At 38.4% G+C, this 25,660-nt stretch overlaps 1 protein-coding gene across 1 annotated transcript in view; it reads right to left on the bottom strand.

Annotated features, from left to right (window-relative positions):
* The window catches only part of ABCB5 (ATP binding cassette subfamily B member 5), a 34,294-nt gene that overhangs the window by 5,880 nt on the left and 2,754 nt on the right, over positions 1-25,660 (bottom strand). Inside the window, exons 5-25 of the mRNA XM_041466539.1 lie at positions 25,322-25,466; positions 24,811-24,877; positions 24,401-24,592; positions 23,082-23,253; positions 21,978-22,102; positions 19,388-19,562; positions 18,975-19,088; positions 18,005-18,115; positions 15,570-15,695; positions 14,127-14,330; positions 12,766-12,936; positions 10,221-10,382; positions 9,524-9,757; positions 7,425-7,571; positions 6,766-6,870; positions 5,932-6,009; positions 5,341-5,424; positions 3,216-3,419; positions 2,432-2,532; positions 998-1,138; positions 350-506 (exon numbers count right to left, since the gene is read on the bottom strand). Of these exons, the coding sequence (XP_041322473.1) occupies positions 350-506; positions 998-1,138; positions 2,432-2,532; positions 3,216-3,419; positions 5,341-5,424; positions 5,932-6,009; positions 6,766-6,870; positions 7,425-7,571; positions 9,524-9,757; positions 10,221-10,382; positions 12,766-12,936; positions 14,127-14,330; positions 15,570-15,695; positions 18,005-18,115; positions 18,975-19,088; positions 19,388-19,562; positions 21,978-22,102; positions 23,082-23,253; positions 24,401-24,592; positions 24,811-24,877; positions 25,322-25,466 (3,015 nt within the window). The remainder of the gene's footprint in view (positions 1-349; positions 507-997; positions 1,139-2,431; positions 2,533-3,215; positions 3,420-5,340; positions 5,425-5,931; positions 6,010-6,765; positions 6,871-7,424; positions 7,572-9,523; positions 9,758-10,220; positions 10,383-12,765; positions 12,937-14,126; positions 14,331-15,569; positions 15,696-18,004; positions 18,116-18,974; positions 19,089-19,387; positions 19,563-21,977; positions 22,103-23,081; positions 23,254-24,400; positions 24,593-24,810; positions 24,878-25,321; positions 25,467-25,660) is intronic.

Below are 25,660 nucleotides of genomic sequence, written 5' to 3'. Positions count from 1 at the left end.
CCATCTTCGCAGAAAGAATTTTTTTCTACTATCTCATATGAGTCTACTCTCAGTTTTAAGCCATTCCTCCTTGTCCATCACTACATGCTCTTGTAACAAGTCCCTCTCCATCTTTCCTGTAGGCTCCCTACAGGTCACAATTAGGTCATCCTAATTCAGCATCCTTTTGTGACACCCTAAGAAATAGGCACCTCTGAATACAATTGCTGACAATTACTAATTTAGTTTGTTACAACATTTTTCCAGTGGAAAAAAAGAGCACTTCTTCCAAAAAAAACCACCCAAATCCCCAAAGAAACAGATCTCCAATATCCCACCAAGCTCCATGCAAAATTACATCAACCCTTACCAATTTTTCACCTTGTTCACTGTAACTGTCAATTAGAGGTTTTCTGTCCAAAAGCTGAAAGATTCTTTGAGCTGACATTCGAGCTTTGCCATAGTCTGGTGCCATGGAAGAAGACTGACCAACATTCATAGCTGCAAATATGACAGAAGAGAAGACTCTAAAAAGCAAAGGACAAAGTATGATTCATTCCAGGTAGAACAATGCATTCTTTTCCTACTGCGTAAAACACATCTTCAGCATAAAGTTTTTTAGTATCTTTAGGTTACGATATTTCTGAAACTCCTCACACTCCAAGATGTCATCCAGTATTAGGAAGTTCAGCTTGCTCCCACAGCTACTTTATAGCTGGACAGCAGTATCGTATTGCTTTTCTTTTTAATATCCTCTGCTTGGAAGGGATGTCAGAGGGCAAAGGCTTCTCCAGAGTAGATGTGCTGAGCTTGCTGCTCACTTTTGCTGTTTCACTGCCCAAAGGTGCACCCTTCCTCAAAACAGCCCTTAAGCCCGAAGAAAACTACCAACCAGACTGAATTCCTAGATTCCCATGCCCCATTACCTCTGTAATTTGGTAAAATAATTTGCATGCATTGAAATCACTACACTGTGTACTAATTTTGATATTTTTTATGTTTTATAAAGTATACTCACATAAATACATTTTCAAAGTTGCTCAGATCATTAGCAATGAGCCATGCTCCAAATCTGAAGACTGCTGCATTAATAAAGTACTCTGAACATTGAGCTATTCCATAGGTAAATCCATAGAAAGGGGCTTTTCTCATAGATTTTCTGACAAAATAAGAGACTTTCCATAAATTACTTGTAAAAGAGAAACAACAGATACTGGCTGGGGGATAGCCAGACTTCAGAATAAAATTTTCAAGCAATTCAGGTCACCCCCAAAACCACAACAAATCATCCCACAACACACACTCACAAACAATCCCTGCCAGACCCTAGGAGCCCCTGGCTTCAGGACATAGAACCACCCTTAGGACAGAAAGCAATGAAAACCTTGATCCTCAGTTATGTTAAATTTAATCCCCTTCCTTTGCTTTTATATAGCAGAACAGGTCACCAGAGCAGTTAGTTAAAATGAAATAAGTTAATAACTACCCTATATGACCCATTTTATTAAGAAAACAAACAGGCTTCAGCCTGGCCTGAGAGCTGCCTGCAGGCTTGCACCAGCTCATCCTATTTGAGCAGAGCATGGACACATTGCTGGGTATCCCCACTAGAATTCAGACTATGCCTCTATTTCTCAATCTATCCCTCTGGAAGGGTTTCATTTTGTGTAGCCAATTGAACACACACCAAATAAGAATCTGGTGAACTCTCTGTCCTCATTGTTTAGGATGCTCTCTGAGGAAGAGGAAATCTCCTTTCTGGTTTGAGCTGTAAATCAGACCTGTGACAGTCCAAGCAAGCATCCTGCCCAAATCTGGACTCTTAGCAGTTCACCAGACATTGAATTTTAACGCTATTTGGCTGAGGACAGATTGTGCAATACATCATTTTCAATTCCTTCTTTTACATTAGAAGTAATTTAGAATTTGGGCTATTTTATTTAAATAAAATGGAGCTAGAAACATCTGGCAACCGTAGTGATTCAAATGCATTTCAGCAGAGAAAAGCCAGTAGGATGTAGTGGATCAAACAAGGGAAATGTATGAAGTTCTTTTCAAGGTTTCAAAGTCATATGAGGGGAATAAAACTGGTTTATGTTATAAAGGATGTGGTGGAACTGTCAGTTCCTAAGTTAAGTAGCACCAGTGCAATACACTGGCATGGAGTGAACATATATCCTATATTGTAGGCAAACACAATATTCTGTAACACATATACTGAGAATGCAGTTTCTAAAGCCTTTGCATAATAAAAGACAAATCCTGCATATGTTTTTTTTCACTCTACACTTAATAATGTATATTAAAATATAGAGACTATACAAATTCCAAAGCTATATGAACAGTTATTGATATTCTTCCTGGTCTTTTGGGTATTGGCTAGGTTCCAAGAAATGTATTTACAGTAAATCTAAAAGACTAAAGTGCACTGTGAAGAAAAAAAAAAACCCACCTATATGTATCATTCAAACAAGAAACGTATCTTTCATAAAATGCTTCTTCCTTGGTCAGTGAAGCTACAGTTCTTATGTTTTCAACGGATTCTGTTGAAATCTAAACAAAGAGATGAAACAAGTAAGAGGTAATCTCTTACAACTGCAATCTGCAAGATATCTTCTAAATACTTGATTTCTTCTCTAGCATTTATTATTGTATATCAGAATGTGCTTATTTAAGAGTGGGGATGAAGGTGAAGAAAAGTCCTAAGCAATGAAATTATTCATCAGCAGTCTTCCCTAACTCAAGGGTTGTGGGCCCTCATGAATGAGACCAAATTTAATAAAATGGGGACAAGCACGAGTAATCTGGACACAGCTTGCCCTTTTGTATGGGCTACTTCTGTCTCCTGGAAGAGCACTATCAGGTAAGTGAAGGCAGTACCCTGAAATCTTGAGCACATTAATGGCTTGCCTTCATTACAGAATAGAAAGTTACCAATATTGCAACATTTCTGGCTGCAAAAGAGCAGTGCAGAGCCACCCTAGGCACCCTTGCTCACCCTAGGCACCAATGCTGGGGCTGCTTCTGCTGCAGCTGCCACTGTCCAGAAATCCACTATGGAGGCTTTCAAATGCATTTTTATATTCTAATTTGCAGATGGTTTGTGTTATCAGTGTTTTGCTTTACTTGAAGATATATAAATATTCCTCTCAAAACCCTTCATTTATCTTGGACAATTGAGTCAGCTATAATATAACTACAATACAGAACTCTGTAGTTAAAAGTGAAGAACTTACTCTTCCAGCCTCTTCCAAAGCTTTTTGATCTTCTGCAGCATGACCAGACATAGAGCTGGCACTCACAGCATTTGCACCAACAATAAAAGGAATGCAGGCCAGGATAAGCAAAGTTAACTGCCAGCCATATACAAATGCAATAATGATGGCAGTCACAAGGGTAAAGACAGTCATAGTCATCAGTGCAAGTCGGCTTCCAGTTGCCTAAGAAAACCCCAGAAACCCCCCAAATATATGTAATTAGATTTTTAATTTTTGTTCCTTGAATTACAACTTCAAATTGCTTTAACAAAGGCCAAAGGTTTGGCTGGAAAATGAAACCATGTGCGATCACACGTGTGGGCATTATGCATTGACTTCTGTAACCATTCCTAGAGATTCCTCACACCTGCCAGCATTCAGGCCTTCAAGAGGTTTTAATGTAGTCTAGAGGGCTGGACATGACAGTTGTTTAATGAAATGTATCTGGGACTTCACACTGTACCCAAGGCAGAGAAAACTGTGACCACTGTGACAGCAGGGCAAGCTGGCAGTTTGATGTCCAGCAATAGGCAAGAGTGGGTTGGTTCTAACAGCAGCCAACCACTGAGACCCTCCACAGTGGTGAAAAATATTATTCCTCAGCTTCTTACATTGCTGCACTTGAGGTTGTGTTCTTAGAGAAAAGAACCCTGACTTTGGCCACTCTCCAGAAATGTTTTATCTCAGTGGGATAATGAGTAGGAAAGACTAACTCTGACTGAAGAATTTTCACCTCCTCCCAGCCTGTATAACCTTTTCACCAAAAACTTTTTAAAATGAGAGTTGATTAGCATGCAGCATTTGGGTGGGCTCTAATCTGCAGAAAGAACTTCTGCAAAGAGTTCTGTGGAAATAGTTCATCTTCCAGACCTTGGCGTGATGGTAAAAACAAGAACTCTTGGGTGGGAAGCAAATATTTTTCTTTCTTTTGCCAAATTTTTCCCTGCCCTGAAAAGATTTTTCTTGTTCAATAAATTTAAAATATTAACACTTAAACCAATGCCAAGGTGAATTGTTGCCATATGTTCTAGGGATTGCACATAAAGATGGATTTGGAAACTTCCAGTGCAGCATGAGGCATGGTACTGACTTACGGATGTCTGATACTCTAGACATCACAACAGCTCTGGAAATCCATTAATGCCTTTGCTGTTTTTCGTAGTAAGGGAACTGTGTGCACCCCTCCTTTTTACTGCCCTGACAGGGTGATAGACTTCATTGCCAATGAGGCAAAAAAACTTTAAAGATGAAGATGACTAAATTTTGTCAAAGGCTATTTCATCCCTGCAAGCCTGCAATGAAGGAGGGCTGGAGAGAAACAAAAACCTATGGAGACTAAAAAAATGTAGTAATTAAAGGATTAGTGATGTACAAATATGAAGGGGAAAAAATACACTAGTAAACCATTCCCCACAAGTCCTGCGGTGATTTGTTTTTCCCCACAAAGAGACAGAAAGAAACAGAAATGTTTGGCAGATTGTCAAGTTCTGCAAATGAGGTGAGAAGCTGAGGGAACTGCACAGAATTTGCCATATTTTCTCACCAGTGTCCAGTGGCCACCTCTCTTATACCAGTTTCTTGAGTAGTTCCCTTCCTTGGCCATTGCCCTCCATGGCGCTTTTTAATTGTGCTGTTCTATTTCTTACTGTTTGTGAAGCACATTTTGTGGCAATGGGAAGAAGAATTCTCTTCACTGAGGTGAGTAAGGGTTTGTATCCTCTGCAAACGCAACCTCTTTGTAGCACTCAGGTGACCCCTAACATGGTGTAAAAACCTAGGGTTCAGTGACTGTGGTCCAAACATGCATGCAGATTTCACTTTCCATGGTGAAATGGTCTACAGTTATTATATATTTAGCTTAAAGACTTGCACGGAGGTACATGAAAGGTATATGAAGAACTGCTAGAATTTTGATAGTTGTAAATTATCAGCTGAGAAACCATTTCCAATGTGTCTGTAGCATGCTATATAAAGGCATCTACCAGTCTGTGGGGTAGATTTCCTACTTTGTTTTCTGAAATAATATTGGAGTTCCTTGCCTATTGCAATTAATATTTGTAAGGAAAAAGTTATTTGAAAAATACACATAAAAGAATCAACATACGCCTTTAACTTGGGAAGCATCTGTAGCAAGACGAGTTAGCAGAACACCAACAGCATTTTTCTGGTCATCATACCATCCAATCTCCTGCAAGAAAAGATACTGATTTTTGTTCCAAAAAATGACATGAAAGTACAAAACAGGATATCTAACTGTGTATTCTCTCTGTGTAGTCAACATTTCCAAGTAAACAAAAAGCTTAAAAAATATTATTCTTTTGTGGACATCTAATTGTTCATAACCAAAGTGTTCTTAGCTGTGATGTTCTCCTGAACATGCCTATTTAGAAACTTTTATTATAGCCCCCATTTATTTAGACATTCCATGGTCCTGAAGAGGCTAACTATTCTCTTACAAACTACCTATCCCATCAGCTACAGAATCATGGAATATCCCGAGTCAGAAGGGACCCAGAAGGATTTGTACATACAGAAAAGAAAGGAAGCTTTTTTATTTGCAAAGGCAATGGTTCCTTTCTTTTTTCCTCCAGTCACCAATTTACTGTCTTCTGGTCCCTTTCAGATGTTTCTGTGAACACACAGGTTCTAGTTCACACCCATTTCTCTCTCGATATCCTAACTGCCTAATTCATACCTGCTGAAGTAATGCTCTGAAGGACAAGGAGCGCAGTCTCATTGTTAGGGTTTCTCCAGACTTCCCAAACATGAAACCCTGGGGGAGGAAAACCAGTCACATTTTCTCATCTGATGCTGTAACTCTGTTTATAAATCTGCACAACAAAAGCAATCACACCAAGAAGCTCAACAAAAGCCATCACACCTACAAGCCCCTGTGAATATATATGTCCTGGGAAAAGCATCATTCACATTCCTGAACCTGAAACTTGATTTTCTCACAGAAAGGAAGCAACATAGCAAAGAAGGCATCTATATATTACATACTTGTATCACAACCACCCAAACAAAGGGAGATTGAACTTTTCTGGTCAATCTTACACACACAGACAGCAGCACTACAAGATAAATCAACCTGTCTAGTGATTGGCTTCCCTACCTTGACTGTGACCAGAAACATTCACTCACAGCAGTCATACCAATGGATTTTTATGAAAAACACTGTCTGCAATGGAAAGAGTGAGTCTGCTTTATACTTACTTTGGTAAGACCCTATAGACTAGTCAGTAAGAAATATCAGTACTGACTGACTTTTTAGGCCAGACCCTCAACTTTGATTTCAATCAGGTTGAATTAACATTTCCTTCAGTGGATTATTTAAACCAAGAGCAAATATAGACCTATCTCTTTAGGTAAACATTAAACCTATGTATCTCAGGAAGACCCTGGCACTTGTGCATATTTTTGTAAGCTCTGATTGGTCTTTTACGTCTCAGATTGTGTTGATACGAGTTATACCTGCAGCCTGCTGGAGAGGTCAGAACTTTTAAGATTTCAGTGTAGTGACACTTACTTGGATAATGTATGCTGCTAAGATAATCACTCCAAGTACAAGAAATATTAAAGAAAGCAACACAGTGTTTTTACTCCTTTTTTCTGGATCTGTTTCTTGAAAAGCCTATGAAAAGAAAAAACCCACAAAAATGAGTGAGAATATCATAGAGAATCATCCATTACATAAGCCAGCCTTCACCTCAAGAAGCTTGTCTGTCTACTTTAATTTCTTTTAGCAAGTATCCTGGGTGCTAAAATCAGTCTGCAGTCAACTTTCTGTTGAGGACCCAGCAGATAGTCCAACTTTCCATTTAAACCTATGTCGCGCTAATTTGTTCTCCCAGATCCATCGATGTTCCTCCTTTCCTCCACTAGTCAAATGTAGTTCCACCATCCTCTGCTTCTAGAGAGTCCCTTCAACATTTTTCAGTGGATGTATTTATACGAGTTAATCCCACTCAGAGACTTACACAGAAAGAAATGAGTGGTTGAGCTTGAAGAAAGCTCAAGACTGCAGCTTCCAGTTGCAAGAAAAACCCCCCACCCAAACAAAACAAAAACCCAAAAACCATCCCTCAAAATATCCCTAAAGAAACAAAACCCACTAATAAAACAAAAAAGAACCCCCCCAACCAAAAATTAAAAAAAACCCAAAAAAACCACAATCGAAAAACTTACCCCAATAATTTTTCCAAATATAACAGCAAATGCAGGATGGACTGCACCTATGACAGCAGCAGCAATCACTCCCAGCAGTACATAGAACCACTCAGGTTTGTTCAGAGCCAGGATTTTTAAGTAAGGCACAGCAGGGAGATTTTCTTCCTACACAAAAAAGTTGTCAGTTTTCCTTGAAAAGTTGCAGAACAAAATTCTCCAGACAGTGGGTGTTCATTAGGCCTTGAGCAATGAATTGTCTTGGTAAAATGCTGAAAGCCCTGTCTGTGCACTCAGATCAAGCAAACATGCTGGAGATTTGCTGTTTTCCTGTTTCATGTCCTAGAATATCATCTGCACTGTAAAAATTTGTAGGCAAAAAACTTAACAAAAGGCTAAGTCATGAGGAGAGAAGGGCCAGGACAGTTCACTGAAAGTCAGATAGGACTGGACACCATGAATGGCAACAAACATTTCAATCGTTATAAAGAACTGAACGTCTCACAGTTCAGAGGACAGAAGAGACCCCTCCAGTTCAACTAAATGCCAGTGGGCTGGCAATAGAACAATTGGGTAGAGAGGTCATTTTTCTCTTTGGCAAACTATATCCAATGAATCATTACCAAAGCCAGGAATGAGGCATATGTTAGAGTCAGTTAGCCTGTTTGTGCTTTCAAGGAACAAAAAATGTTCTGTCTTGCTCTACCACTTTATTTAAGTGCCTATACCTCCAAAGGGACATTTCTGGAAAAGTAAACAATGAAAGCAATCAGAAATGAGGCAAAATATTAGTCAGGATCATAAACAAGTTTCTCTTGCTTCCTGGTTATTTCATCCTGTGTTTTAGATGCTGAATGAGGGTGGCTAAGTCTCAACTATAAAAGTGGGCTGATTTTTTCTGAAATAATTACAATTGCTGGATGTTCGACTTCATTTTTTTCTGAATGTGATGAATATTGTATTCTTGAGCATGAACACCCACTACTCCCTCTAAGGCCTTAAGCAGTATTAATATACAGCTAAAAAGTATATTTTGAAGTTACATGACATTTTGTATGATAATGGGAATGGGTACAGCTAGTTCTTGCTATTCAAAATATTAATTAGCTTGAAGATGTATTTTAGAGAGGAGGAAAATCTACAGATAAAATCATACTAAAGATTTAATAATTATTTAAAATATTTATTACAGATGAGATCCTAACTTCCACAGACTTAGAAGAATTAATGGTTTTACTCTGGAATTTATATTTTAGTTCTTCACCTCAAAGGGCTTGAAACCAGGCAAAAAACCCCAAAAACTAAAAAAAAAAAAAAAAAACTCAAGCAACTTTAATATACCAAACCACTCTTCCAATATATTTCATGAAAAAAATACTACAAAATAGAAAACAAAATCAATTTTCTTTTGAGCTGCTCATCTCACGTCTGTTCCAGAATGCACTAGAAATCTGCTCTTTTTGATACTATGTGCAAGTTTTATTTAACTTTGATGAAACAAAATGATTTTTCTTAACCCCAAATTTCCTACGTGTCTTTTATTGATGTATGACATACTTCAAGCAAGTTGTTTTATGTGTATAAGCCCTGCCAAACTGAAGCATATGCTAAACCAGAAAGGGTAACGGCTCTTTTAATGGAAATGCTCTTCAAAGTGTCAGGGTTTTGATTCCTGTTTTTTTTTTTTGCTTGACATAAGCGCAGTATGATACCCCCAAGTGCCTCCAATTTGGGTATGCACACTCCAGGGATTATATTATCCAGCAATATTTGCAACAGTAAGTACCAGGGAGTGAAGAATCTTGCAAATGAAATCTCATAACTATCTTCAATTAGATAGAATTAAAATACCTGTACCACTGAAATAATTCTCCTAAATTGTACAAAGCAATGTGACAAATCAATAGCAATTTTTTTCCAGTTCCACATTAACTCAGTAGCATTAAAATGAATATCTTTGTTAACACAAATTGTCCTCAGTCTGGTGAGTACTGACTGCAATAGCACCTGAGTAAATGTTGCGTAAAAGACAGCTATCTAAAAGTACTCCAAGTTACATGGTTTTTTGTTTATGCTTACATCTTATAATTAAGATTCTAAACTGAAAGTCTAATACCAACCTCCACCTCCTTTTGTTTCTTCGTTTTTCCAAAGGGATTTTTAGATGAACTCCTCTTGCTCTTATATCGGCTGGATCTTCTTCGTATGCTGCCTTTCCCTGATATCACAGAGGTTTCAAAATGATTTTGAAGAGTCAGCTCTTCCACAGGATTTATGTTTTCCTCATATTCCTCAGATCCTGTGCCTTCACTATCTTCTGATGTGCCATCATCTTGAACATCACTGGTACAACCCTAGTGAGAATTCAGGATATGCATTTACAAGGCATTTTGACTAGAAAGAAAGACTTTTTTTTTCTCCTGAACACTGCTGTTTCAATTGTGTAACTGCAGTTGTCTATAGGCCACATATATTTCAGTCTGCAATTTCAGAGCAGTAGACTATTTGATTTTGTCCCCCTCTTTTCCTTTAAAGCCATCTATGGAATCCACCTGGAATCTAACACCTCTATGGTTATGCCATAATGATGCTGTCTGTGCCTTAAACTCACTTATGGTTTTTTCATATTGGATTGTGTAAATATGAAATGCTTATGGGTAAAATCCCCAAGAATTCCAAGCCTGTGTCTGTGCCCAGACTAGAATAAGTGAGCAGCTGCCAGCTGGATAACATGCAGGAACTAGAGAGAAAATAGCTCCACCAACCATTTCACAACTTTGTGAAATGGAAAAAGAAAGCAAACAAATTTGCCCTTACCTGCTGCATTACAAGGGAATAGTAGACTCCTTTCTGCAGCATCAGTTCACTGTGTGTCCCTTGTTCAACCACAACACCTTTCTCAAATCCAGCAATAGTGTCGGCAGTCCTGATGGTAGACAGTCTGTGAGCAATCACAATGGTGGTACGTCCAGCCCGAGCCTTACAGAAACACACAAAACCCAGTTACAGTTAAGATGTGTAAGAAAATAGCACAGAAATAAAGTTATTTTAGTCACCTGCAATATATAGTAAATCAAAACTTTAAAAGTACTTTTCTTTCTTTTAAAAACAAAGATTGTTATTTTTTCCTGTCTTTGTGTCCTTGTTTAGCAGTCCAAGAACAGTTTCATTTGACTAATTTAGGTAGAGAAAGCCACATTAATTTTTTAGACCAATATCAAGTATTAAAGACCATAATTGAAGTTTGTTTATTATTTGACTTTTATAATATTTGAACTGTTTGAGCTAAAGTTGCTCACAAAGTGTTTCCATGTGCATGTAAACATGATGGGGAAATGTCGTCACAATAGTTAGGTCTTTCTGAAAACAAAGCGAGGCTAGTAAATATATAAAGAGCAGATATTTTCTTTATATACTGTCCGTGCAAATTTTTGGAAGTACAACATCAGCATAATTTCTGACAAGACTTAGTAGGAAAGCGTAGAGGAGCAAACTTGCATCAAAAATAGGTTTGAGCCGCTCCCTTCTGAAACGAACTTATTTGACAATAATCCTACTGGGATTTGGCAGGAAGAGCTGCTGAATTCTCAGTCAGCAGGTTGCATGTTCCACCCCTCTCCAGCACCCTCACACAAACCAGTGGCACACACAGCCTTCGTGCAGCAAATGAATACAGGCCACCCTGTGGCTGCTGGAGCGGCTGGCTTCCCTCCTCCCTGATGCCTGGAGCAGATGGCAGCTTAGCAGGAGGAGAGATCCAAGGGAACCTCACGCAACAAGTATGTTCTGTGAACCTGGAACCTGCTGGAAGTTTCTTGCTACAAAAGTCATACAACATATGGGCACAGGAACAGGGGCATTAAGAAGGTGAGGCCATCTGCAGTAGAGGACTGCTTCCATGGAAATTTGATTTCTTCCCCCTACACCTGCCATTCTCTTGGACTTGATGCAAGTCACTCCCAGCAGTCTGCCACAGTGTGATTTTTATGCCTCTGGCCTAACGCACAAAGCCTTCACCACTGCAGCTGGGAGCTTTGATCAGAACTAGCAAAATGCTTTACAGGGTGCAAAGTTATCTAAAAACAGCTGGCTACAAGGAGATGCACATGAATGACTTGAAACAGCGAGTGTTCATGAGGTTAGCATCCCTGCTACTCAGCTGTAAAAATAATGAACAATAGTAGCACCACTTTTTCCACTCAGAGATGTTGAAATGAAATTTGGAAATCTCATTAGGGGACTACACTGATGGACATCAAAATGCTGTGAAAACATGACTAAGTTATGATTCAGGGCACATTTCGGTGTGTTCTGAGAACATAAAGAAGGATGAGAAAGAGTCCACTTAGTTGAATGACCTCCCTCTGTAATGCACTAAATGAAGCAAAAAGCTTCTGGAAAAGCTAAGTATTTTATTACAAAATTTAAAAAAAAAAAAAAACACACAGAAGAAAGATTATATGAATATTATTTTTGCATCTACATGTTACCTCAATACTAATATCAGTGGAATGACATGACTATAACAAAGAGTTGCACTTTACCTCAGATTTAAACTGACTAGCAAGTGAAGATGACAAATTCTGTAATTCCCTTGAGCCATACTGCTAATTCATAGCTCTTTGCATAGCTACTGAAATGAAAGGCAGGATTTTTCACTACATTAAAAAATACATTAAAATAAATATTATACAAAAGAAAAAACATTCCAGCCAAACCACAAAGTTCTTTATCAATCAAAGACTATGGGTTCTACTGTATGTTGATGGGAACTTCTGATGAAGGTGGGCTGTGAGGAAGGTATCGTGTGCTGATTAGAGACATGGGTACAAGATCTGAAAATTCTGCTCTGCAGCTGCACCCAGCCTAGAGCTGTGGTGCTGCTAAAAGCAGGAAAAGGATGAAAATGGCTAAATTTCAAGAGTCTAAAATTATGAAGCAACTATTCAATAAAGAACAAATACTAGGGATATCAATGGCATATACTTTTCTAGTAATCCACCTGAAGAAGGCCATTCTATCCTCATACTTTGCCTTGATAAGATGCTATCAATGTTTATGCTACCAATTATGGTTTAAGAAAGGGAGTGCAGGAGACCTAAGTTACAGTTACACATGATTAAGTGTCTTCATAATTATTAATAATGCAAAACCAAAACCCCTAAAAAATTAAACCAGATTTTCAAATAAATTTTTGATGGTTCAAACTCCCTGTTAAAACACTGAAATTGAGCATCCATTCAAATTCTGTTTTCCAATGTTCTTGACTCTGATGGAAGCCTGCACTGAAAATTGTACATTAAGTTTTCTTAAGTGCTCATTGCACTTTTTCATGGCAGCTGCTATTTTCAGTGAGTCCTACCTTATCAAGAGCTGCTTGCACTATGGATTCACTCTGAGTATCTAATGCAGACGTAGCTTCATCCAGGAGAAGAATCTTGGGATTTCTTGCTAGGGCACGGGCAATAGCTATTCGCTGCTTCTGTCCTCCACTCAGCTGAGCCCCTCTTTCACCCACCATGGTGTTAAATTTCTGATAAAGGAGAGAACAGAAGTTGTGAGACATCTCAAATCCTCACTTCTCAGTGCAACCCTAAGTACTCATCTTCTAGAAGATGTAGCTTCTTCCATCTGACTTGAGTGCAACAAAAGTAAGCATGGAAGGATGTCCATCCAACTGGCCCTTAGCCAAACCCCCCTACCACCACATGTTGTGCCTGCCTAACTTTGAATTTATGGTTCTTTAAAGATCTTTATTGCTCATTCAGTGCTCCAAACCCTGGGGTTGTCAAGGCAAACCTGTAAAAAGGATCTCTGTATTTTCTGAGGATTGCTTACCTTTCCAAAAGGGTTGGAATTATAGGAACACACCAACAGTGTGCCTTCTTTGAATCTGAGACACTCCCCCCTGGGGCCATGGTTTGGTTCCTACTGACCATATCACTTACTGCAAAGTCACAAGTCTCTAAGTCCACTGTAGTTTTTTATTACATAGCTATTTAAGAGTAAATATGAAAGAAATCACTCTTCCTGAGAAGAGGGAACCTTGGACCAGATTGACATGCTTGAAATGGCACATGCTTGAGAGATGGGGCCAAGCTCTCTAAAGTAGTAAAAGGATTTGAAATCAAATCCCAGGCGGGCACTTTTCCCACATTTAACTTCAGGAGTAAAGACAAGGGCATAGTATCCATTTATGAGGATGTGTTTAGAATGCTTGACCTTGCTTCTCACCCCCATCCTGAAAGGAGTAAGGCACCTAACTAAGAGAGGGCTTAAAGCTGTGACTCTCAGGCAGAGGAAGAGCTTTGTAACTGCTAAAAGGGCATATTTATTTACTCCAGGGCATATTTATTTACCTCCACCCACTCCCCCTATTTCTTGTGAATGTACAGACAGCTCCTGACAAAGGGCTTTGGATTTTTCGTCGTTCTTTTCAGAAGCCAACTCTTCTATGCCTCATGAGATGGGTAGGGATGGCAATACAGCTGTGAAGCTTCCTTTCTCCTGAGTTAAGGCATTAACATTTTTTCCCAGACTCCAGGACAAGTCCTTTGAGAGCAACCAAAGGCACAATATCTAGTTAAACTCTCTAAACTGGAAGCTGCTGGAGGCAGTAAGTATATTTTGAGAAGTTGCAATGTAACTTCTGCCTCTCAGAAACAGGACACCAACCTAAATGGACCTTTCGTTCTTACAGTCAAAGTAAGTTCATGAACTTACATCAGGCAGTCTAGATATAAAGTCAAAAGCATTGGCTTCCTTGGCTGCTTGCTCAATTTCAGCATCAGAAATGTCTTCTCTGCCATAGCGAATGTTCTCAGCTATTGTGGTTGCAAACAAAACAGGCTCTTGGCTCACAATGCCAATATTCTCTCGTAGCCACTTTGTATTAAGGGTCCGAATATCCCGACCATCTAAAGTAATCTAAGAGGAAAAGAACGTGTTAAAGAAGTCAAGGAAATGCACTCTGTTCATAATAAAGCAATTAATTACTCTTACTTGAATGAAGTATCAGCCAGAAGGTCAAGAAAAAAAATAATTCTTTAATAGAGAGCTATGTTGGGGAGAAGCTACAACTGCAGTTTTTCCATTCATTGCACAAGACAGAAAATTATGATGAGCAGCATAAACAGAGAAGACATCAGGGGCTTCCCCCACCCCCGTTTGTTATCTCCCAATAACCATCGTGTCTGTGTTGGCTTAAGAATTTTACACACAATTCCTTGCACAATTTTTACATGATTCTCGTGCCCCTATGCCAGTTTTATGTCCTTACAGTTAAGGCTACACAATTATCTCAGTGGCTGTGCTTAAGAGCAGATCAAAGAGAGTTCAAGTTGACTAAAAGGAAAGGGAAAGTTATTTTTAACCTAGGTGTGGTCTTATGAACATTGGCATTGAAACAGCAAAATGAGGCATGGGGGCAGGAATCTACAGCCACAGGAAAACTAAGTTTAAGAAAGAACTGTGTTGAAAACAGCCGCCTTGATACCTTATATACTGATAGTTCAAGTTTTTCATATTTGAAATATTTACCTACTTTCAACTAGCAGTATCAACTATTAAGTAGCATCCTTCAAATATCAAGAATAAAAAGCAAATTTTCTTAGAAACACATTGTTTCATTTATATAATTTTTTTTCCTTTGGAAATTTCATGTGGGAAGTATTTACCATTTACCCACTAGATTTAATGTTTAGTGGTAAAACACATACAATGTGTAACAATGGAAACTTCTGCTGTGGGTTAGCAGATAGTGAAAAACAAGACAAGAAATCAACCATTTAAAATAGGAAAACTCTCTCCAGGTTTTAGCTTACATTCAATATACAGCAGGACTCTGTTGGATTATGCTTTGCCTAAAAATGTTTAGGGAATTTTAAAAATGAGCAGTTGATAATTATTTTAAATTCAGAACTTGCAATTCTACTCCAAGACTTGTGGCATTTGCTATTTGTGACGTAGCACTGTAAGAATGAGCAGAATAATGAAATCAAGCCAACAGAAGAAGATAGTTAATTTGAAATTTAAATTGTGGAAATATGAACTACACAGATATAATGTGAAATTCAGCCAAAATAGAAAACAAGGTTCAGTCAATATGGGAAACTCATGCATGTCCTAATAGCTCTGAGTTTTTACAATTCTTTTGCGGACACTCACTTCTCCTTGGTCAGGATCATAGAATCTCTGCAGCAGCTGAACAGTAGTGCTTTTTCCACAGCCACTGGCACCAACTAAAGCAATGGTCTTCCCAGTTTGAACTTTCAAGTTTAGACCTTTCAGTATCTGGGAATAAATTAAAAATATATATATATATGTCTTAGTTTAACAAGTTTGATTAGAGAACAGTCTGTCAAGGTAAGTGTTGCTGTTGCTATCAGTGAGGGCCCCAGTTTGAAGGTATGGCAACATTAATAATATAATTGTATAACTGTATTTTATTACTGGCAATATAATAATTGTACCTGGGAATATCCTGGAGCACTTACAGGAAAAAGTCACCTATGCTTGTGAAATGTATTAGCCTTTGAAACAGGATGGCTGCATGCAACCTGCTTTTTGGGAATCGCCCCTAGATCCTTCTGGTTACCAAAACAAGCCTGGGAATTTTTTGAGAAGATTGATAACTGGAACAGGTCAAGTTCATGCCAAGAAACATTTTAAGAGTTCCCTTGCATAGACCATTGCATTCCATTGCCTGGGAAAATTCCCCAGCACACTCAAACTAATATAGACACAGCTGCACTACTCTGAACTTCATAGCTAATTTTCTCCAATTTGTGTAATCTGGTAGCAGGCTTGGGGTCTTAAATTATCCTGCTGTCCTCCATTTTCCAGAGCATAATAATTATGAATCAGAAAATTACTTTCAGGTGCTAAAAGGTATCACTGAAAACCAAGCCTGCTTTCTTCTATTTTTAAAATAGAAATGGCTATTTTTGACGAAGTAATTGCTGGGAACCCCTTAATAAATCCCATTCCTTATTGTTAACATCCTCAGCAACCTGGGGAGTAGCTGCAGTTAATGTTATAATTTTTGCTATTTTCACATTTAGAGAACATTTTACCTCAAAAAATGTCCATGTCATTACAAGTAATGCTGTGTAGTTGCCAAAATATTTGGCTGCTATGGGAACTTTTCTTGTTTATACCATGCTGATTTATAAGTTTGCCTACACATGTTTTTGCAATGAGAGATTAAAATAGCTGCAATATTCCTCTCCTCTCCCTGTATTACATCCCCCCAGTTTTATATCCCCAGGAAGCTGATATCCTGGTGCCTGCATTATCAAGAATGAACTTCATTCTAGATACCACAACATTTCCAGATGCAAATAACCACTACCACACACTAGGCTAGTTCTAAATCTCTTTCATCAGGCAATGTATTGCCAAGATTAAACTAATAGTAACTTTACTCCTTAGATCTCTTTGATTTGGTTTGACAGGGAAGATCAACTGCTTGTGAGATTGTGGGTAAATTCTGCACAGCTTTGGTGATTTCTTTGGCTCTACTAAATAACACTGATGGTCTTAGTAGGAAGAGCTGCTGACTCAGATTTGGGAAGGATGAGAAAGATTTCCTATTTCCCTCCCATTTGGTGTGCTGACCCACAGCATAGCTCAGCAGCCTGAATAGGACTTTTAGGAAGAAGGTTGAAGACTCTGCTCTGTCCCCTTAGATTTCCGTGCCAATAGGCATAGAAGATGCATTGTACAAAATTCAGTTAAGGAGAAAGCCCAGCTCTGAATCTGCCCACCAGATATTCCAGTGTCCTGGAAACAGATTTGATGCACAATGGGACAGACCTCAGATGACTGAGTTGGGAAAAGCCACCTGAAAAAACAGCCAGAGAGGTATAAACATTCCCATGCTCACCACTAAATCAGCATGTCAAGCTTTTAATTGTTGGCATTTGAAATCTCTATTTCCACCTTGTTCTTCACCAAGGAAGAAACAACAGCAGCAAATTCCTTTTCCTTTCACCTTGATCAAGGTGTTTAAAAGATTGCAAACAAATATGGCAGAGAGGTCAAACCAGCTGTGTCACCACAAAAGTAATCACCATGACATGAAGTACACAGGTCACTAATGGAAACTGAACTAGCAAAGAACAGGCACAACAATTTCTTGAACAGCAATTTTATCATATTCCCAAAACAATGTTTGACTTCCAAATGTACATTTAGGATGACATGTTCACAAAAATACGCTATCAATGCATTGAAACTCTATCTCTGATAATTTTTCAAATGGGATGTCATAACGCCAAAGAGCAAAGGAACTGGAGAAAAGTAATTTTCTGGTTTAACTACTTCAAGTCTGGAAGACTTAATGAAAGATTTTGAAAAATCTTTTTTGATTTATCAAAACTCTTTTTCATAGAAATTCAGACTAGGAGCAACACATATTAGGTTTGTCCTTCAGAAGAGAATGAGATACACAGATCTAGAGCTTTGTCTTTGTGCATCATTGGGGGGGAAATTATGTCCCATCACCCAAAATAGGAACACATTTCACATTCAAGAACAAAATTAGACAAACAACATGGACACAAGTTGAATAAGTTCAGTAGTCTAAACAGAACACTTACTTTAACATCAGGTCTGGAAGGGTAACTGAAATGGATGTTTCTGAATTCAATTTCTCCTACGAGTTTTTCTGGCTTGTAACCTTCCTTAGAACTGCTGTCTATGAGCCGTTTCTGGAAAGAGGTTTGTAAAATAAATCAGTGGTTATTTCACTTTTGGAACTGTTATTTCTGCTACGTGTATTTTCTTTACTTTCTCAGATGCTGGTTTACATCATTGCAGAACTGCTGCATTTTACCTGCAGAATGCTGAATACAGGGGAACATCAAACTGTGAATTCTACTTGACAAATATAGTGCATTTTCAAAAGCAACAAAATCCATAGCAGAAAATCTATAAATCTATAATTGCAGAACTTAACTGCATTCTCTTGCAACCAAAACATGGGCCTCAGTAATCTGTATAGGAGGGTTTTACACTCACATCATAAAGAATGATGTAGCCATTTCTCCATGAACTTTTGATTCCTACTTTAAAATATTTTATATACACAGATATGCAATTGCTGCATAGCACAGCAAAACCAAGATAATGATATGGAAAACCTTTTTTATAGCAACATCAGCATTACAAATTATTATTGTTATAACTTTCAGTAGTGATACTAATCCCAATTCCCCCTCCCCAATAAACCCTGTCTCAGCTGAATTTGTGCATACATGCATTTTAAAAATTAGTATAGTGTCATACTTCTTTGCCTCTGGTGCTGAAAGTCTAATATTAGAGAAAAACCTCAACCATATATCTCAGACACACATATCAGATTTTCCAGCTTTCACTGTAAGAAAGAGGCTGGTTTTTTTAAATCAATGAAAATATTACAGGTTTCTGTAGTAAACATCTATAGAGTTGATGATTTGGGGCTTTAGAGCGCTTTTGTTACATTTCTCAAGGGAAAAAAGAAATAAAAAGGAGAAGGAGTGGAAGCTAAGTTGTTTGAAAGGCTTCTATTCCATATAGTCAGATGTTTACCTTATTGATAATCTTATATACTTCATAGGCAGCACCACGTGCATTGGCCATACTCTCCAGGTTAGGAGCTGCCTGGCCCAGGGAGAAAGCTCCAACAGTCACAGAGAAGAACACCTGTGGGAGATGGAGAGGAGCGTTGTAATTAATGATCACAGTGCCACCAGTGCCTACATGGGCACTAGAAAGACTTAAGCACCAGCTCTATGTTATTCATCCCACCTTACAAATAGAGTCCAAGACAATCAAACTTGCTTTATTAAAAGCTAGGCAAGATGAATACCATTCAGTTGTTTTATACTAAGTGAGTCTCTAACAGCTAATCTAGCAGGCACGTGGCAGAAAACAGAGACACCACTTATGTAACTTTCCCTGAAGATAGAGAACATTTTTCAAAACTGCATTGCTGTACTTACAATTAACACACGGCCGATGTCATAATGTGGATCCTCAGCAGTGAGCTTGGTCCCATACCAAAATGCAAGGGCATAGGATCCAAAGATAAAAAATTGTGAAAGACCTAGACACGTGTTAGTGGTAATGGATTTTTTCATTCCAACACGTTTAGCCATCTCTAAGTTAGCATCATATCTGAAAGTGAGTAAGGAAACCATTAATTTGACAAGTACATCATGCTATTCTGGTTAATACTTCCCAGTGCCCTTTCTTTAATTAACAAGATTTATGTAAGAAAAACAATTAAAAATCTCAAAGAGAATACAAGTTTTTTGTTTGTTTGGGGTTTTTTTTTTTGGGTTTTTTTTTTTTTGTTTTTTTTTTTTTTTTTTTAAACAGAGGACTATTAGGGAGGTAATTAATTTGAACAAATCTGCTCTGATATATGCCAACAAAATTGGCATACTGTTATTAAAAACATTCAGAAAACAATTAAGCATCACAACTTTGTTATCACAATGGAAGACACAATGACACCCTTAAACTCATTGTTACCATTAATCCTGAAAGGAAACCTTGAAAAGGTTTTAGTGGCATTTTTTATCACAAAGGTAAAAGTTAGTCGTCCACATTTACAACAAGCAAAATGAAAAAAAAAAAATATGCTCCAAAACCCCCAGGCAATAAGGAAGGAGATAAATGAGATAAATGCACCCTCCAAATGCAAAGTTGTTCTCTTACTGGCCATTTTAGGATGACAAGTATTTTTCCCTTAGGTCAGTTTACTGATTAACATATATAACCAGTGGACACAGAAGATCAGTATAGAGACTAAAATGTTCAACCAGAGAATTATTTTTACGAAGGATGGTTCAAATTCATCCACTCAACAACAGTTTTCAGCAAATAGCTTTCATTTACTCAAGCTCTTTATGCAAACTGTAACCTAGGAATAGTGTAACTTTCTACCTGTAATCAACATGATTAGTAGCTTGCACTCTTTTCCCAATATGTATTCTCAATAAACTACAACCCCATCATAAGAAGACATGCAATTCATTCAGCTGGGAAGCAATCTTTTAAAAACAAAACTGCATTAATTTTGTAAAATGTAAATTTCTAAGATGCCACTAGTGCTGTATTTGTTAGTCAAAGATACTGAAATATTTTGACTTGATTGTGCTCTTACAACCAGGCCTAAGTTTGAGTCAGCAGCATCGTAGGTCTTCCAGGGAAATGGATACTGCATTTAAGTAGTGTGATAAATACAGGTGATCACTCAAATACTGAGGAAAAGCCATGCCACTGCCAGAAACTAAAGGTGACTGAAGATCTCTTGCAAGAGTAAGCTTTTGCTATCAGTGGAAGCACTGTGCAGTGAAAGGATGCTTTTCCTAACACTGAGGTCAGCATTCAACAGCTGTGCAGGAGTCACAATCCACTATCTGAAAAATGCACTCCCTGGTAGGAGTTTGTCCCTAGTAGAAGATGCTCCTAGGGGAGCCACTATGTTTGTTTGGGGTTTTTAGATTAAATGGAAGTAGAACTGTAGAAGAAGCTGTCTGGTCAATCATAAAAACTTACTTGACTCAGGTATCAGTTATTTTGTCTTTAGACAAAGTATTTTGAATCAATATTGACAGTTCCTGTAATTTAATTTTCAGACACAGGTAATTGCAGAATATGGGGAGAAGGACAGGGGGCAACTTATCTGGGTCATCATAGGGCTTTTTTTGCCTTTACTGTGCAAACAGGAACAGTCCAAATACTGTTGCATCTTAAAACCAAATTTCAGGAAGCAGAAGACAGGGCTATAAGATAGTCAGAGCTCAGTCCCTGGAAGCAAATACAGAAGCAGGCCGTAGGATCCTAAACTAGGGTTGACACCACCTTAAAAATTCTGCACAAGACAAAGGCAAACATGAGTTGAAAAAGATAGAAGAGTTTCATGGGTCATATGGATAAGGTCATCTGCTTTGCCTTTCCCAACTGCATGGAATCAGTGATTTTTTATTTGTGTAAATTTGTATTGGTATAAAAAATTTATTGCTTATGCTTGTTGAGTTATTTGATATGCATGCCAAAAAGTTCGTGGACAGCCACAATCATTTCACCTCATATGCATGACTAGGGCTAACACTGGGCAACTACACATGTTGTTTGCAAATCGTTGTAAAAGCCAGGAATGTGTTTTTACCCAAGGCTGTTTTCCAGTATAGTTTAAAAATAAGCTCAGTAATCAAAGATCACAGCAGTAGCACAAATGCTCTAGAAGATAAGCAACTGATTGCATGTTTTGCTGCATCTGATTCATGGGTAAATGTAACCTTCTCACCACTTTCACATTCAGTTCAACTCCAGTTCTCAATCTCCAGTTCTCAATCTAAGGAGAAATTTTGATCTGTGCTGCAGTGACAGCACCAATTAATCTGTTTTCACTGACTAGGTCTATTTGCACACCTTTGTTTTCAGCTGATTTGTCCACTTATAGAAAGACAAAATGACACTAAGGAGCATATCTGCCCCTCAAAAAAAAAATCCCCATAAAACAAATCCACAACTAAAAGTCCTTGCCATATTTTAAATATAATTATTAATTAAAAAACTTACTTCTCTAATGCCTTTTGCTGTCCATTGAAAGCCACAACAGTCCTGATTGCTGTCAAAATTTCTTCTGCCACAGCTCCTGCTTTGGCATAAGCAGACAGCTCTTTAGCAGTAAGGGATGCCAGGAGCTGAGAAGTTGGAAAACAGCTGTTATTGCAGCCTACTGAAGGAATACTCACACTGTCTTGCTGAATAACAATCACACAAAGTGCTCAAGATCAGATTTTAGCAACAAGGGGGTCAGCTCCTCCCCATACCCTGAATTTCCCTCAAATAGATTTCAATTTATCTTTGTCTCCTCATTACAATCAAAGGCAACACAAAGATCAGGTGAGCTTCCTGACGGATCCTCTTTCCTCCCAAGCCTACAAACTACACTGGGAAGAGTGAAGGAGCGAGTGCCATAGCTGGTCTGACTTTCTGAGGTGTTCAGACACTAGAGCACCAGCAGATATTGAAGTAAGCAGGAAAATCACATTACAGCCTCTAACATGCCTTTTCTTAGCTTACTTGTAATGCTTCAGGCAGGAAAAAGCCCATAAAATCATATAAATAGCCGCTCAGGAGTATGAGCCATACACATTAATGTGGCTAAACAGTGCACAAGGGGAAAGTTCTGCTATCTGAAAGGGAAACCTCTCCAGCCATTACACTGAATTATATCACTTCAGTTTTCAGCAGCTGTACGTATCTGCAAAGTCATATAGGTTTATTCTGTACACAGTATGAAACCTGGTAAATTATTTGCAAGAGATGTGCCACATGCATGTGCAGATGGAAAGGTATTTGTGCTAGGAGGGAAAAGCGAGGCCTTCCCCAGTGCTTGCCATGAGGAAATTGCTGTGCCAGAAAGATGCTCTGACACAGATTACCCTCATGAAACATGGCATGAGGACAGGATATGCAGACAGAAGGAATACAACTTACAAGAGTGTGCTTGGGAACCAAGAGAAAGGCTGCAGGAGGAGTAGAAATCAAATTAAGGGTGGGGCCAACCTCCCAACTTAGAAACCACAATAGGTTTCTCCCGTTCTCTACCCCTTTTCTGTGCATAAGAATTGTTACGGTTTTTCTGGTTTCTTTGTTTAAAAAACCCCACACACTTACACTTGACCAAATTGCTGCTGATGCAGCAAGAAGAGGGCTGACTGACATAACCACCAGCGTCAGCTTCCACCCGTAGATGAATCCTATAATAAGCCCTGACACAAACGTGGAAAAAAACTGCAGAAATATACTGATCTTGTCTCCGATGCCTCCACGGATGGTGTTGATGTCACTTTAAATAACAATAATAAAAAAAGATTTGTTAGTTTAGAATGACTCTCATTTTGACTCCCTCCCCCTTTTCTTGTTGTGTGGCCTCATGTCAGGAGCTTTGCCATTTCCTAACTGGCAAAAGAAAATTTCTAACCACAGCTACTGAACTGTACCATTAGGCTCTTTTGTAGCCAAAACACAACAGAAAGCTCCTGTTTTTAAAGATTCATTTTCTGTATTCTCAACATTCTCTGCTGTTTCTGTGCCATGTCACTAGGTCACCAATGACCTAGTTTCCTCATCTGGCATCCAAATGGAGCAATATAAGTAAACAATCAAGCAGCCTCCTCACCCAACTTGACCATCTCTAAATTATTTCTTCTGCTCAGCTCTCCGATGCATTTTGTAATTTTGGCTACTGACTCAGATGAAGAGCTAACTCCATTCTATCATACCATTATTTGGAATAACCTCAATTTTTATTACAAATTTTCTTCCCTATTTTCTCTTCCCAGAACACACAGATATAAGAGTTGAGAGTGGTTTCATTTAAGCTTCTCATACACTTTTCAGGACAAATCTGTGTCCAAAGCTACTATAAAGTCCAGAAAAAAATTATTAAAAAAAAATAGTGTTCCCACATATAATCCCATAGCACATGGGCATTACAGTCCTCACCCCTAAATCTATTTAAGTTTATGGAACAACTCTGAAGACTTTTAACTGCCTAGATAGACTACTGCCTGAGATACAAGCCATATTTGTACAAGTACTGATACTGAAGTACAGGCTTGTTTCTATTCAATTAAGTGTCAGTTTTTGGTGTTTATAAACTAGGTGGAGACAGCAGAACTGTTTGTTTAGCAGTGGCTGAACAAGTACTTCATGGACTTCAGAAAGCCAGTGTCAGGCATTTCATGAAAAAAACCCCTTCCAATGCACATATCACAAACTGCACAAATGAAGCTGAAAAGGATAAGGAATTTCTCACTTTGAGCTGTAATATTTCACACTTTAGGTTTGGTAGATTTTTTTTCTGTTTGTTTTTTTTTAACTGTCTATAAGCTATTCTGCTGAGATAAATGTCAGTTTTCTTTTAGGTGCCATACTTGGGGATGTGTGTAGGTGTGTAAAAAAAAACCAAACAACCAAAACAGAGCTCTCACTCCGTCAGTCTGGTGTTCAGTGTTCCTATCTGGGTAGTATCAAACCAAGCCATCTCCTGATGGAGCACTGCAAAAAAGAACTTCTGCCGGATCCTTGCGGTTTGCCTCGTAGCAGCAACCAAAAATGTCCACACTTGGATGATGCTCAAGATCAACACAGCAAAGCCAATTCCCACGTAGTAGTAAGCAAACCTGGAATAAGGGAACAAAAGCCCATGTGATCCCACTGTAATTCATGAGAGAAGTTAGATACACAGAGCAGCAACTAGTCTTCGTTAATCACACCAAAGTAAATTCTGAAGCTTGTAATGCATTATTGGGAAGGCAAAAATGGCTTCTGCTCAAACAGATACCACAGTAAAAGAAAACTCTCCAAAACGTTATTAACAGGATTAACTACAGACCCTTACTTTGTCATTTCTCCTTCTATATCCACACCTGGATGTGATGGGGAGTTGGAATTGTTTACTGAAGTATCTGTGAAGAGGAAATAAAAAGCAGGAATATTTGTGGAAGTGCTATATAGAGAAATTGATTCATGGCAATATGGGGTCGTCAAGTTTGGGAAAGTTTTGTATTTTGCAGGGGGGGTCTTGCAATACAAACTTAAATACAAAATTATTTGGCAAATACACATTTATTTTTAAGCAATTAGTGATAATTGAGTTTGATTGTACTCCCTACTATCTCAACAAAGTCAAAGTACATTCATAAAGTGCACACCCAATGCTTTGGTTTTGCCCTGGTCTAGTCATTAAAGATGGATTGAAATGACTGGGCTATTTCAAGCAGGATGAGTGTTGCTCATAATATGCTTTCTTAGATACCTACCAGTGCATGGTCTGGGGGGAAAAAAAAGAATCTTAGCCTCAGTAGCAAAGCACAGTCAGTATGTAGAGAAATTTAATTTAAACTCTTTACCATTGGATTGCACGCCACTTAGCACAAAGCTGTTTGTCATCTCTCCAAAGATAATGATCATAAGTGGCATTCCAGTACCATTTGCAGCCGCTGCAACCAAACCAACTATCATCAACAGGACATCCACCCCATCAGCATAGCGAAACTATGTAAGCATTAGGAAGAAAAAAAAAAAAAGAGAAAAAAGTGACATTACACCTGACAGTTCATGCATTTGCTACAGTACAGCAGACTTGCAGAACATGCTCCCTTCACATATTCTAAGTAGCAGCACTCCAACTGAAGGCAAACTCAGCACATAAGGATTTTGCAGTAGCGCAACAAATCTTTAAATTAGTA

This window comes from Pyrgilauda ruficollis, unplaced genomic scaffold, assembly GCF_017590135.1.
Source record: "Pyrgilauda ruficollis isolate IOZ18807 unplaced genomic scaffold, ASM1759013v1 scaffold2, whole genome shotgun sequence".
Lineage (NCBI taxonomy): Eukaryota > Metazoa > Chordata > Aves > Passeriformes > Passeridae > Pyrgilauda > Pyrgilauda ruficollis.
Note: the sequence above shows the minus strand (reverse complement) of the source record. Positions and strands in the feature narration are given on the sequence as shown.